Source organism: Camponotus floridanus, unplaced genomic scaffold, assembly GCF_003227725.1.
Source record: "Camponotus floridanus strain SB8 unplaced genomic scaffold, Cflo_v7.5 scaffold71, whole genome shotgun sequence".
Classification (NCBI taxonomy): domain Eukaryota; kingdom Metazoa; phylum Arthropoda; class Insecta; order Hymenoptera; family Formicidae; genus Camponotus; species Camponotus floridanus.
Genome location: NW_020229840.1, coordinates 265959 through 281877, shown reverse-complemented (window position 1 = coordinate 281877; position 15919 = coordinate 265959). Strand labels below are relative to the sequence as shown.

Here is a 15919-nt window from a genome sequence, read left to right as displayed (position 1 = left end):
CAGACAACGTAGCATCAATATTGACAACTCCGCTGTTGCGCATCAGTGTCGGTGAGTGAAAAACTTTTATTTAATTTTAAGGTAATGGATTTGTGTAGAGCTTGTAGATGTAGATTGAAGATTGTAGCTCCGTTACCTTAAAATGGATGGGCTAGAACAAATTAAATCATATAATTTTTTAAAGTTTTTTTTCAATGTACATTAAAGCTTACTAAAAATGCAAAATTGAAATATTAAAGGAAAATTTCATTTTTTTATTAATTTTACATTATAATCAATTATTTATTTTATTTAAAATAAATAATATACATAAATGCAAAATATAAAAAATATACTAGTAATTTTATTTTTTTATACTATATAATAATTTACTTTCATAACGCATACTGACATTATTTTAATTTTTTATAGTCCATCATTTTTATGTAGTGTAACATATTAAAAAACTTTGCTTTAATTGATATAAATCTAAGTAAGTTATCAATTTATTGAACCATATATAATGTTTAAAAAAACCAATGAATGATATTATAGAGTGAAAATATAGAGTAGAAAATGTATAAATAATGTGAAATTAATTTAGTTTATCGTAAATCTTTATTATAAATTTTGTATTATAAATAATATTATATATTTTAAACATTGCAATCATTTAATTTTGATTATATATAACTTGACACTATATAGCATTATATTAATTAAAGCAAAGTTATATTAAGACGATAACAAACGATCATAATATTACGACTGTAAATGAGCGTAAAATTATGCTCATGTACCGATGAAAATAAGCCAGCAACGGAAGGAGTTTTTCTCCTTCATTGACCTATGATACAGGTCAAAGCTATACTTTATCCTTGGTTAAAAATAGCCAAATGCCTAGATATTCAAAAAGTAAGTTAATCCAAAAACGTGCAATGGCACATAATGAACGCATAAATTAAATAAACGGGTACGCATAAAATAAACGGGTACGCATAAAATAAATAACATATAAAAATAAACTCAGAAACTCGCGAAAAATAAAGAAACACATTACGTTCGTGTAATAAAATCCTAATTAAGGCATATTCCCAAAATCTCAATAAATCGCATATTTCCGCTTTATTATTTGCAGAACAATTAGGGCTCTTAGGATTGTTAGGTAGAATCATTAAGGTTGTTATCGTTAGGATTGTTAAGCTCACTAGGATTATTAGGATCACCAAAATTGCTTAGAATGATTAGGATTGTTAGGATTGATATAATTGCTAGATATAATATTTTATAAAATGTTAGATATAATATTTTATATAGTACGATTATCTATTTATTATAATTTTATTATATTATAATTTATTATATTTAATTTTAATATACTATAAGGCTTTTCTTATAGAATATTAAAATTAAAAGTTATAATCAGAGCCGGATTTAAAGATGTGGAGGCCCTGGGGCAACGAAGAGGTGGAGACCCCTAATTATTTTTGAACCAAAATCAAATAGAAACTTTTACGTTGTTTAAATAATTTATTGCGAAATAGCAATATATTGTACATAGACTTTGTAAGTGTTGTATACCATTCGATAGGAAATTTTACCCAAAAATTTGTGTTGTGGAGGCCCCTGGACTTCAATTCCTGTTGTCCCCCTCCCCCCTTTCCTAAATCCGGCCCTGTCGAGAAGAATTATTTGGAGTTTTTTAACGAAGTTTAATCTTTCCTAACACTATAATAATAAAACTAGTTTATTGAAGAAATTTGGTAATCTCTCTTTATATTTATAGAAAAATAAATTTTATCGAGATATATAATTTTATTACAAAAATTTGCATCCTCTTTTTAATGAAATATGTTCAATAAGTAGAAAGATTATTTCATTAATGTAAGCGGAGGAAAAATTTACGAAACAATTTTGAAAAATTCACCGAACGTTTACCTCGATATCGTAATATCGTGAAAAATTAGAGAAGCAACACGGGAGAAACGTTTCTCTCGCCAACAATTTTTTTCCTCAAAGAATTTTCTTGAAACCACTGAAGAGATAAATAAAGCAGAGACGCTTCTGTTATTTTCGTGGAGGAGAAAAAAGGCTGAAAGAAGAGAAGAGAAGAGAAGAGAAGAGAAGATTGAAAGAGATAAAGAGACAGATATACATCTCCAGGTGCGCGATTGCTTCTAATTGCCCGCTCGATGGTTCCAAAGTGAAATTGCAGCAACGTAGACCACGCGAAGAGGAGGAGGTGCACGGGATCGAATAAAAAGAGCGCGCCGTGAAAAAACATGCGACGTGTACACGACGAAGATGGGGAAGATCGGTCGTGATATTCTCCTCCTCCAGGACGATCCCGAGCGTTTTCACTAATTAACCTGCGGTCCGCGACGCCGCAACGCGCGCTTTTGTATCGCGCCGAGAAACCCGCATTACCTTCTTTATGGCGCTAAAATTCGGTAAACGCTCTGCGGTAAATCTTCACGCGGAATACAAGGCACGGCTTGTAATTCCTTCGACCAGAGATAAACCAGTTTCATCCGTACGGGACTGGCATTTTTCTCCGAGGCTCAATCGAGTTATAGTCGAGCTTTATTACACAAGTCTGATGATTGTTCGCTGATTGGATAATGTTACTGCTTTGCTTTGATTTAAGAAAAAACTTTATGTTGAATTTAATTAATTTAGTATTAAGTATAATGATTTTTTTTAATGAAAAAAAAATTTCGTGCGGCTTTCTCTTAGAAAAATATATAGCTTTCTTTTTTTAAAAGGAAATTGAACAATCACGTTGGGAATAAAATATAATATTTATTCCATTGGACAGATTTTTTTTTCTTAAAATTATCATCTTCGCGAAATATGGTCAACGATGGCTGATAAAAGTAACCATTTTGCGCGCTTATTAAAATAAAATGTAAATCGTACCGCATCGTATCAAGGTCTACCGTCGCCGTTCCGCTTAAAACGTCAGGCCGGCCAGTCGGAACGAAAATAAAATATAAATGTAAGAGAGATCATAAGTCGCTACAATTAATATCCAACGGCCTGCAATAACCTTTCTCTCGATACAGGATCCCCGAACATGAATACGATTTACCGCGAGGAGAGAAAGGGAAAGAGAGACAGAGAGAGACAATGGGGGAAGGAGAGGAGAAAAAGAGAGAGAGAAAGAATGACAGAGAGAGAGTACAAGAGCCCGATTTTTGCGACGTTTTTGCCGCACGGCAACTTTGTTATTGATGATCGCGCGATGTTGAGTGCACAGAATAAAGAAGGTGGGCGTTTCCACCCTCGGTTATTTCGCCTCGCGAATCCCGCGCAACGATCTCCGCGCCGCGAACATTTTTCACTTTACGAGGCTGTTGCTTGCGAGGCGCAGCCTCAGAGGTAGTAACGTCGCCGCGATTCGAAGCCCGTACCGCCGCTCGTCGTCGTCTTGTAAAAGTCAATATTTATGAGGGTGCTAACCATCGTCATCGCTCATCCTGACTCGTTAACCGGCTCTTCGTCCCCTTTCCTTCCCACCCTCGCGCGGCTTTGTGTTTACATCCGAAGGACAGACATCCTCTCTTTATTGTCAGTCCTAAAGAAAACATGTCCACACGTGGCTGGATTCTGCTGCCGTTGCCGCTGCTGAATGCGACTCGATAGTGAGGGAGTAAGAGCAAGGGTATCGCTTTATCGTTACTACGGCGCTGGCGAATGTTTTCCGTACAAAACGTATATTTAAATACTAATTGATAACTGTACGATTTACTTGATTACTTGTTGCCTTAAAATTTCGTGGAAATTTTATAATTAGTCGAACATAGGTGGAATTTTTATAATATTTGGAATATTTTCCTCAGAAATTGTATGATTCGGATCTATACATTTAATTGCAATTGAATGATTTTATAAAAATAACAATCAATTATATATATACGTTAATAAATACTATGATCATATTGAAATTATTTATTTATGTTAATTAAATTTATTTATAAATTAATATTAATTAAATTAATTAGTATATCGAAATTTTATATATATATATATATATATATATGTATATATATATATATATATATATATATATTATTCCTATTACATGCATCTATTTAATGCTAATTAATTCAATGTTCAAAAAACTCGTGCAATCGCGTTTCAGAAATCCTCAGAAACAAAGATGAAAGTGAAACTAATTGTATGAGCAATTTGTTAACTTTAATACTGATCGAAATAAATAATAATTTGAAATTTATTTCATGCAATTATCATCAATCATAATAAAAGTAATATTTACTTTTTATATCTTTTAAAACAGATAAGATAAAACAATTATAATAATTAAAATTGCAAAACGTAAATTAAGTATACATAAGTATACATTAACGAATAAATTAGAGAGACAAGAAATAGAAAAAATAAAGGGACAAAAAGAAAGAAAATATATGAAAATGAGAATGAAACGAAAGAATATACAGAAAATACAAGTTATTTAATAAAGGTAGAAAAGGTAATCTATAATTAGAGACTATAATGTTATTGTCCTGGATGCTGTCCTACAAAAGCAATAAAATACAGTGTTAATCGCTATTATATAAGGATGCAAAATCATCTATTTTAAACAATATAAAAAAGATTATATATTAATTTCGATATTGCATAAAAATAAGTGAAATATTTGCGATGTATCATTATTTTTGTACAAGAAGAATAATCATATATAAAAAGAAAAAAATTATATACACATAATTATTATTATATTGATTATTATATTGATTATTATATTGATTTATCAAATAATTAATTATTATAATTGAAATTAAAATATTTAGCTAATTTGATGTAAATTTTAATAAAATCTTTGATTCCAATGTATAATTATAATATGTAAGCGAGCAAAGAGAATACAATATGATATACAATATGGTATAGGACAAGAAATTGATTCAGTGGCAGAGTGGTTGCCAGCTGAAAGGAAAGATCGAGTCCCGGTAAGGACACATTTGATGTGTCCTTATATAGTGGCGATTAATTGTATAGTAATATAATAATATATCGCTTATAAGCGAATACGATCTCTAGCACAGAGGCCAGATTGAAACCGAAGTGTATGGGAAAATATAAATTTACATTCTGTTTCTGCGACTTGAAGCAATTACGCATTTGATGTATAATCGGTCCCTTTATAAACATAAAAGTCGATTACACATCATGCAATATTGTGTCAAGTCGCAGAAATAGAATTTAAATTTATGTTTTCACGTACTCTTCGTCTTCAACTGTTGATACGTACTTGGATTATGGATTAAATCAAATAATCAAACAATAAAAATGTAAGATATATAATTTAAGTAAAGATAGATAATAAAAGATAGATAATAAAAGATAGATAAAAAGATAGATAATAAAAGATATATTTATTATTTTTATATAATTTTAAATTATATACTTTTCTAATTTTTTTCTAATTTATATAAATATATCTTTTCTAATTTATAAATTTCAATTTTATTATAATACTTTATTTATATATTATATTTTTATTTTAAATAGGATAATTATATATACATTAACGCGTAATCGTACTTGTTTTCCTCCGTTACTGTACATATGCTTTTCTCGATTGTGGTTTCCATATTAAAACATTGATAATCTCCAAATAGTAAACGAATAAAAATGAACTGAAATAATTTTACATTTAATTTCAAATATGAGAATAAATGTTTTACTATTATTGGTATTTCTATTCTCGTTTAATTTTATGCAAATGGTTATCAAAAAAACTTTAATTTAAAAAAATTTCACTACTAAAAAGTATTTAATATTAAAATTTATCAAAAAATCGAATAAGGAAAAAGAGAAAAATAAATCATAAAAGGAAGACAATTTATGCTCAGATTTATGGTAGTTATGAATTAACATTCGATCATTTAATATTTATCGTATTCTCTCTTTCTCTTTTTTTTCTTAAAAAAGCTACAATAGTTCGCGCTATTATCATTATAATAGAGAGAGCAAGATGTATTGTTTCATGTAGAAGCAACAAGTGTGAGTCAACAGGCGTATAACAGGTGTGCAAAGTCGGTTCACGTGTCGCCATCTTTCATTGAACTGCTCAACGCGCTTTTCTTTATGTCTGGAGAACCCGTCGATAATAATGCAGTAACGTATAATATAAAAACAACCATAGAGACAACTCCTCATTCACATTTATTTTCTATATAATTTGGAAGAATATAAAAATATTTCTTTATCAAAATATAAAAATAAAAATACAAAATATGAAAAGTGATGAGTTGATCATTATAATTTAATTTTCGTATCAAAGTCCTTATAAAACTTCGTATAAGATTCAGTATATCGAATTTACGACGCACAATTTTTGTTAGCATAATTATGTTATTGACTTACCCTTTGGCAGTGTTCCGCACTGACCCGCGATAAATCTGCGAGGGGTTGAAAGATAACATCGTGAAATTCGGGGTAACTTCGTGCCAACGGACGTGCATACAATTCTTTGGCACTGCACAATATTTCATGATATTCTTCTTCCGCATGTAACAACTTCTCTGTGGCTCTGTACCTGCGATCTGTATCTGTAAAATAATATTTTCATATTTCCATGTTTCAATAATAGCACAAAGCTATTAATTACTTTTTCTTACATTAAAAAACAAAATTTTGTTATACATTTGTATATAAATAAAATATATATATGTATATAAATCAATCTTTTTTTATATAAGAAATATAAAATAAAATTTTACGATTGTTAGCTTTAAGAAATTACAAAAATTTTAATTGAATAAATTTTCCATTACAAATGATACATTTTCTTTTAGAATAACAACTAAATTAATTTTATATTATATAAGAAATAATTTTTTTCTTAGATTTGTGATTTAATAAAATTTAATTTTTCTCATTTTACTCTAGATAATTTCTCAAAATAAAAATAAAATTTTTATAAAAATGAAAAAAAAACAGAAAAAGAGATTAATTACCTCCAATTGCATTGTATTGTCGGGCGAAATCCTCGATAAGTAAAACTTCGCCGTGTAAAAGAGCTACATCGGCTGCAGGATCAACCTCGGCCCTTGAGCCTGCAAGCAGCAATCGAGGCCTGCATACTCGATATTTCAGTAGTATCGGGGCGACCACGGAAGAAATAGCTCCGGGCGATGAGGCTGATAACTAAAACAGATAATAAAAAAACTATATTATCGCACAAGAACATCATCAATCGCTTTCGAATCAAATAATCAGCTTATAAGAATCAAAGAATCATGCATAATTCACAAATAAAAATTTTCGTATTGGATTATGTTGTATAAAAGTTGTATAAAAATTGTTATAAGCATTTTCCATAAATGATTTTTAAAAATATATTCTAATAATTATGAATTAAACTTCGTGTAGTTAGATATTTTTAAAATGTCGACATCATTGACAGGTTTATATATATAACCATATTTTAATTATATCATATTCAAATAAATTATTAAATATATCATAAACTTTCAATTAATATTTTAATAGAATAACAATCACAAAAAATAACGGATTAATAAAATGTTAATCATCACCAGAGATCAGCCAAAGTAATAAAAGTGTATTCTGTCTTAAACGTATCAAGAAAGTATCAAGAAAGTCGAGACTTGCTATAGTATCTATTTAATTAAACTTTCTTTGTGTAGGAAACTGGTTCGTCCAACCAGAAAACTCGAAATGTTCTAATTATGCGACTGGCGGGAGGAGGAGGGAGAGGCACAACCTTATAAAAAGCGTCGAATCTCGGGGCATACATTCCATAACTTTACACTTACGGTAGCCCCAACCGACTAATTCTCGAAATCTTGGTTGCTATGTTAAGGAACGCGAAGACAGCGCATAATTAAAGCGCACGTGTATTTACGGTTTGGCAATGTGAACAGCGGCGCAAAGGGGATCAGATAAATGTTAAGGGTTCAGAAATCTACATCAGGCAAAAGACCGTACATCGACCTTCCGGTGGCCCCTTGTGATCCAACTTGTATACGAATGTTCGTCGCATCGTATATAAATATATATAATACGGTAATTGTACAATCGTAATTCGCGCGAATCCTTCAGATATTCCGGCATTTGTGGAAGACGAGGTGGAAGTACAGTTATTTTCTTAAATATCTGCAATAAATCTGCGACTTAATGGACTAAGGACGAGGAAGTTGTCGGTTGAAATCGATTGCCCATTAAAGTGCAAGTAAACTCTTTCTTATATCTTTAAACATACATGTATTTTATATTGTTCAAATAGGTAATTATCGCGCTAATCATATAATATTAATCATATAATCATATAATATTATATGTGCATATATAAAACATATCTTCGATTAAAGCAACAAAGCAAAGATAATTAATAATGTAATACTTTAATATGTAATACTTTAAAGAAAATTGTTTTAGTAAACAATGTCACGTGTGTAAAAAATAATAATAAAAAGCATAAAAGATATATTTCCGAAGAAATATTAAGAAATATTGCGAAATTTTTCTATCTGAAAGGTTTTTTAAAAATTATCATTAATTTAAAATTAATTTATTTAAAATATTAATTATAATATTTTATATTGTTTCCTTAAGCTTTTACTTTACAATATTATTTATAGATTGAATATCTTTGGAATTTACGTTTTATACCATTCAGATATCTGCAATAATAAATAAATCTTCAATCTTAATAAAATAAATTTTATGGGATTATAGGATAGTTAGGCAATATAAATGGTATTGAAAATCTAAGGGTTAATACGTAATATTTTTATGTCACGTAATGAGTTATTAAAACAATTTTCCGGCATCGTAATTAAACGAGCGAACTCCGAGTATTGGAACGTTTTAATCAACATGGCGAAAAACAAAAATCATGCATTATCCTTGTTTATGTGTTCATTCGTTATCCAATATTAATTTTACAATCTAACTTTATGTCATCGACTAATGATTATCTGACGCATAATTTATGCCGATATATTTCTAATGTCATGGTTCACAGATTGAGTGCATAAAAGTTGCTCATACATCAAAAATAATCATACAAATAATCGTCGACTCGTGCCGTGGACGGCGAAGAGGGAAAGGGGATCGAAGAAAATGATATGGTATGTTCACACAAACCCTAGATCAATGATACGATCCCTATGATTCAGTGGAATCCAGTAGTAAGAGAAGGATTAAACTAAATATACTGTTCATTTAAGATCACGCTTTTCTCTCTTTTAATATAACGCAGCCGATTCAAATATATAAATAACTTTTCTCCGACTTGATAGAAATATACAAAAATAATACAAAAAATAGACACATCTTTTTCATTTAAATATAGATAAATATAATAACGTGAAATGAGTCACCGTTAAAAAAGCCGTATTAATTAGCATAGTGCTCGCATCGTCAAGCTGCCGTTTTAACGAGCTTAAATGTAATTTTCTAATTCCCCTATTTGCGTACACGTAAAGTTTTCATGGTTCAACAAGTTTGGCACACTGAGAATATCACATGGGTTTATACATTTATGTTGAAAGAAAAGAAATAATTATACTTATTAGTGTCTATTAATTCTATTACATAATTAAAAATAATTATTCTCTAATTATTATACCTCTATAAAAATTTGTTATTCTACAGTTAGGCAATTTTTATTATTTTTTGATAATTACTAGTTTATCTTAATTATAATTCATGAAAATATGCATATTTTCATGAATTATGCTTCAAAAATAACGGAATCAATCTTTTCATTAAGAAAAAAAATCTAAAATAAAAAATAAAAATCCGTTGTTAAAATATGATTCGCTAAGTTTGAAGCATCTTGTATAATCGCCAGTCACTAACGATTCTCACGATACTGAAAGCGTCAGTCATCCGTGACCCTAATATTGGATCCATTAAAATGACGTAACGGCAATGAATCATCGATATTGCATTTATAAAAAATTTAAGTATACATTTTCTTATATAAACTGTATACTAAACATACTTATCCAGTTTCTCTAACTTGCAATCCAGTCAGTTTAATTGCATAACATATACTTGATATTTTATCATTATCGATAAGCACGAATTTCTATATATTTTTCAAATATATTCTTATTTCTGCCTTACATATATATTATACAAACACGTAATTATATTTTGAATATCTAAAAGTAGCGACATTTCAATACTAATTTTTGCGTGCCTTTTTTATTGTTTTATTTTTGACGCGAGAAATATTCTCTTTTTGTTTCATATGCCTTCAATTTTTAATTCTGGTGATATAAAAATGCATTTACTTCAAGATTACCTAAATCATATTGATAAGCGGTTTCGCGGATCTGCGATAATTGGGACGATTTATCTTTCTCGCTGTTCGCATAATTCAGATCATTAAGCTCGTACGCGCGTTTCACGCGATGTGATTTAACGCGAGAGCGATTGTCCGCGAGGTTACCGAATCCGCGGCTATAATGCATCGTCGGGAAGATTCATGGCAGTCTTTCGAGAAGTAATGTCCAGAACGCGGGATTCACCGATGTTGCATTTATGCGAAGAACGCGTTATCCCTCCCTTTAGCGAATGTGTGCAAGATACTCTTGATTGGAGAGAGAAAGAGGAGGTCACACGCCCACTCTCGCTTTTAATAAAGCCAAACCGGAATTGTAAAGCTGAATCTAAATTGCATAATTATACCGGTCTACGTCTCTCTCTCGCTACAACATATCTTACTCTTTCCCCTCTCTCTTTTTTGCCCCTCTTTTTGATCATCTTCTTGACCCTTTCTTATTCTCCTTCGACTTTTATTCGTTTGCCTTTCTCTCGCGGGCAAATATCAAAAGAATAACATCACAAATCTACCAGCCGCATATCTTCAAGATCTCCAATATTACGGTAGCCGGTCAAAAATAAATAAGATAAAAATAATGCTCTTTGTATAAAAGTATAATCAAAACTCCACATCAAGTTTAATAGCAATATGTAAAAAATATACACAATATATATGTTCGAAATCGCATGTTTTTTTACATTCGTGAACATATTTTACTCAATACTTATTAACTAACCAAGTTCTTAATAGATTCGATTAAACTACCTCGTTATAAACATGTATCTCGTTTAAAGATCAAGTTATAACAAAATAAAAGAGTGGTGATCGATTAACGGCTCCGTACTTTCACCGGTTTTTAAAATTGAATCTGGAATTCAACAAGATTATTGTATCTTTTTGGTAAAAAGATTTAAATCCAAATAAGTAAGAGAGAGAAAGACGGAGATAACGATGAAAACCGACGATACGGCTCATTTGGCCTTCCGGTTAGCCGGAAATGACTCTCTTTGAGAGAGATTAACTCTCAGAATTTATTTTCTTCCCGGCATGAGAGACATCGTTTCTTCGTCCAATTATTCAGCCCAGTGATTTCGCTTGCACGAAACAGCAACGTTGTACTTGCATTCTTCCCAGCCGATATTTCGCAAGGCTCTTATCGCAAATTGAAAAGGTTTGTAAGATTGCGTCTCGCAGCAGGATATGTTTGAAAGAAGACCATATTGTTGCAGCGCATCATACTTATCTATCCGCAAATCCGTCGTCGCTATTGAACGTATCGCTCCCCATTGTTCGGTGAATCACCTGGTCGATGTCGTTGCACTTTTTCCTTGATATGTCATAGCGATCGAGCACGTATACTTGATGTGCAAGCGTAAATTACATATATATGACACAGGATAAGTGCAATGTAACAATTGCGCTAAGACGTTCGCGAAATATTTCTGCGACTACATGTCTATATGTCATATGTAAGCCTATCGAGTGGACTGTACGAATTCGTTTATTGTTTCCTTGTTCGCGTGACAGATGATGGATTTCCATCGGCTGTTAAATAGGCAAGTATGTACATGTGTGTATATATGTGTAGTGCCTCGTTCGAAACGAAATGTGCATGCACAGGCATCCTGTCCCTCCCAGACTCATTATGAGACAATGAGCGTCGTTACATCGATCACAGGCCAGGGCATTCTGCCGAGGCGGAAGAGAGCGGACTTGTATTTCGCGTGTAATGCGAACAGTAGTGGATTTAGAGCACCCAACGTGTTTAGACTCTGCAAAATGTTGCTGAAATAATTTTTTTTTTAATTTTTGTTTGCAACAATAATTTAGAAAACATATTAAAAAGGTTGGAAAAGCTCTAAATTTTTTTTAGCGTAAAATGCATGACTATCGTTCAATTAAATCATAGAAAAATGTGTGTATTGCTTATTTATAAACATTTAAAAATTTAAGAAAAATAAGTTTCTTAAAATAAGTCTCTCAACGATTAAAATCTTAAATGATCGCTTAGATCTATCGGTGAATACGCTACTGAAATGGAGAGGAGTTGAGCAATTAATTCCACTAGCAGATGGACTGCAGAAAATTTGCTCCGAGAAACCACTAATCGTCTTGTGCAATTAGGTATGCAGCAGACCAAAATCTTTGTGATACATATTTTCCATGTGTGTATTATGCACGCATGTACAATTCGCTCATAACGGAGAATTGATACAGGAATGGCAAAACTAAATAATACACGGTGTGGAACTTTATTTGTCAAAATGTCAAGACGTGCGTTTAACGGAGAAATTCATAAGTGTCAAGATCGTCGTTTGTCTTCATGATTGCGACTAGAGAGATTAAGCTTTGAATAATTGGACAACTAAAGGAATTTGAATATAGATTTATAAATATAGAAAATATAGAATTGCAAATTTATTTCATAAATCTATGCAACTTCGATAAATTGTATAAATTTCATAAATCTACAAAGGCTCTTCGATAAATTGTATGTTCAAAAATTTCTTCTACAGACTTAAATGATGTGCTAAAATATATATAAAGAGAACAATTTTATATACTTAAAAATCTATGAAATTATTATATGAAGCATTTAATTATATAAATATAATTATACATATAAATATCTAAAAAATTTCAAATTGAAGAAAAATTTTCTCTTGTGTTCTATCATAATTTTGACGTTATTGTTGTGCTGCAGACATATTTTATATTATTAGCAATATATTATATTTTTACATATACAAAAAAAACTGCATTCAATATTATCATGTGCTTATATTGCCACCTCCTGCTGTTTGTACAAGTTGCTTAAGCATTATTGCCTGTTACTAAAGTCAAATTTGTCACTTTAGTAAATCACATCTCTGATATTATTACTCATTCAGCCACACCAGAAGAGAATTAGAATAGAATGACCGTAGATGATTGCTCGAGCGTGTGTCTGACATTATTTCATAAACATTGTCTGACTGATAAAGTCCTTCTCCAAGATATTTAGCTATAGTATATTGTTATCTTTGTTAGAATATAATGCGACATTTATTTTATAAGATTTTAAACAGAGACTGTCAATTACGATTTTAGAATTATTTAGCAATTAGATTTAAAATATTAAAACACATGTAAAAACATTGTAAACAAATATATAAATTTTTAAATTTATATATACTATATTTCACTTACTAAAGTTTTTTAACATTCCATAAAATATATAATTTATAAGTTCTACACTTGAAAAAAAATAAATTTGCAAACTATATGACTATATGTGAACAAATAAATTATTGTAATGGAAATTGTAGTAATATATTTATCGATTAACATATCACTACCTGTTAACATAATTTATTATGTATTAAACAGATGCGCGGAATGACACCAAGATATAATCGAAAACCGATGGATTTTAACAGGCAAAGAACCTGTGCGTGATTGTCATATAATTCAAGCAATGAAGGCCATTCTCAGTAACTATATATAGTTCCATTCTCTCTTTCTCTATTTTTTTTCTCTGAGGTGGCATGGACTGATATTTTTACGACTGTGCACATGTGTGCAGTATTATATTATAAATATATCTATAAAATATCTATCTGTAAAATACCTGCCTATAAAATATAAGTCACTTCAAAATATTGGCCGATTTTACGAAAATTCTATTTTAAAATGAAATACATGTTTGCAATTTCACGCACTGATAACAATCGTATTTTGGGATGCTACGTTTCACATTTATTATATATATGTAATATAATAGTAGATCGAGTATTAACATTTCTTCAATGCAAATAAGTAAATATTTGTTCATTTTTAAAACATCATTAGAATAATTAAATATTAATCATACAATTTTTCGATTAAACAATAAAATCGAGATTGATCTAAAAAAATTGAAATTTAGACTTCTCACAAATATATATAGTATATTGCTATAATAATATAAATATATATTATAATATTAATAAATTTTTTTTGTAAATTAAGTAATATATTACTTACACTAAATAATTAGGTAATACATAATAAAATGAATTAAAAATTAATCAAGTAATTAAAATCAATTTTATAATTTTTTTTGATGAGATGAACTTCACTGAACCAATTTTATCTGGAATGAAGGGAAGTACATCTTTGAAAACGGCAACACATGTGTCGTGTTGCATCTCCCAGCACGAAATTTAAAACTGTCAATCTATTTAAGAGAGCAGCAAAAAATATTCGTAGTAGTACATATGTGTAGGTATATGTGTGGTATATATGTGTAAATGTATATATAAGTTCCAGGCCTCGCCCATGCTAGAACGACTGAACAACTGATTCGCCGAACTGCGCACCTTTCGCTTAAGAATCGGAACGAATCGCGATTGACCACTACGACGACAAACAAACGCAACTATATGCGCAGACGACGATAAGAGATTTCTTTTGGCCAGAGCAATCGCGCGCGCGACTGATTCGTGAGAAAGATCGTGAATGAAAAATCGTCATTCAGTGCGCGCAACCGATTCAGTCGCGCGCGAGTTGCATTAAACATCCTGAAAAGTCTGTATTGAGATTGTTCCATGAAAGAATTTTCATGAACGTGAAATCCTGCGTTTTAAATGGCGAGCGTGATCGAAAAATTCGATCAATTTAAAAATTAAGCGGCAGATAAACGTAAAGAATACAATATATCTGTACCATCAGTACCGATATAAAAGTGCCGGGACCCTTGAATATTTCGAAAAATATACATTTTCGTGAAAAATGTTTCAAACAAAAGTTATAGGGCTTTAAGTTACGCATTACATAGTAATATTAGTATGATCTTAAATAGTACCGTCAAGATTATATGAAAATCATTTTGAATTTTTTAAATAGAACCCCCTATTTTTCATTATATATTCTTATAGTTTACCTCGAGAGCTTTCCAAAACACTATAATTAAATTATTTTTCATTAAGTATTTTCCAAGTTAATTTGCAATTAACAATTACATATTTTTTTCTTAAAAAGAACTATGTATTTTCTTTATACCAATTGATTCCTCTCATTTTGTACATAAAAGTATTAAGATAAGATAATTGAAAAATGAATATTTTACTAGATTTTTTATGATTTATGTAAAATTAAGAAATGATTTCAAGCTTCGTAACTCGGAAAGTACTTAATAAAAAATAACTTAATTATAGTGTTTTGGAAAGGTCTCGAGGTAAACTACAAGGATATGAAATGAAAAAGGGGAATTGTATTTAAAAAATTCAAAATGATTTTATGTGATCTTCATGGTGCTATTCAAAGTCATACTAATATTCCTATATAATGCGTAATTTAAATCCCTACAACTTTTGTTTGAAACATTTTTCACGAAAATGTATATTTATCGAAATATTCAGGAGTCCCGCTATTTTTGGCGGACCTTGTATATATCATTATCAGGATGTTATTGTAAGTCCAAATATATATTAAAATATCGCAATATACGTGTCATAACACTATTATTGTAGATCCAAAACATTATCAGAATCACAATAATTCGAATGAGTTTCTCCTGTACTACAAATCTCACTAGTTAATATGCGGAAACATTACTACATGATAATAATAAAACAATCTTTATTCTTC

The 15919-nt window shown here is 30.2% G+C and overlaps 1 protein-coding gene across 2 annotated transcripts in view; it reads right to left on the bottom strand.

Annotated features, from left to right (window-relative positions):
• The window catches only part of LOC105254643 (rho GTPase-activating protein 20), a 230116-nt gene that overhangs the window by 177453 nt on the left and 36744 nt on the right, over positions 1-15919 (bottom strand). For both annotated transcript variants that reach the window (XM_025413936.1, XM_025413935.1), the window contains exons 2-3: positions 6966-7155; positions 6373-6557 (exon numbers count right to left, since the gene is read on the bottom strand). In XM_025413936.1, coding sequence (XP_025269721.1) covers positions 6373-6557; positions 6966-7155 — 375 coding nt within the window. The remainder of the gene's footprint in view (positions 1-6372; positions 6558-6965; positions 7156-15919) is intronic.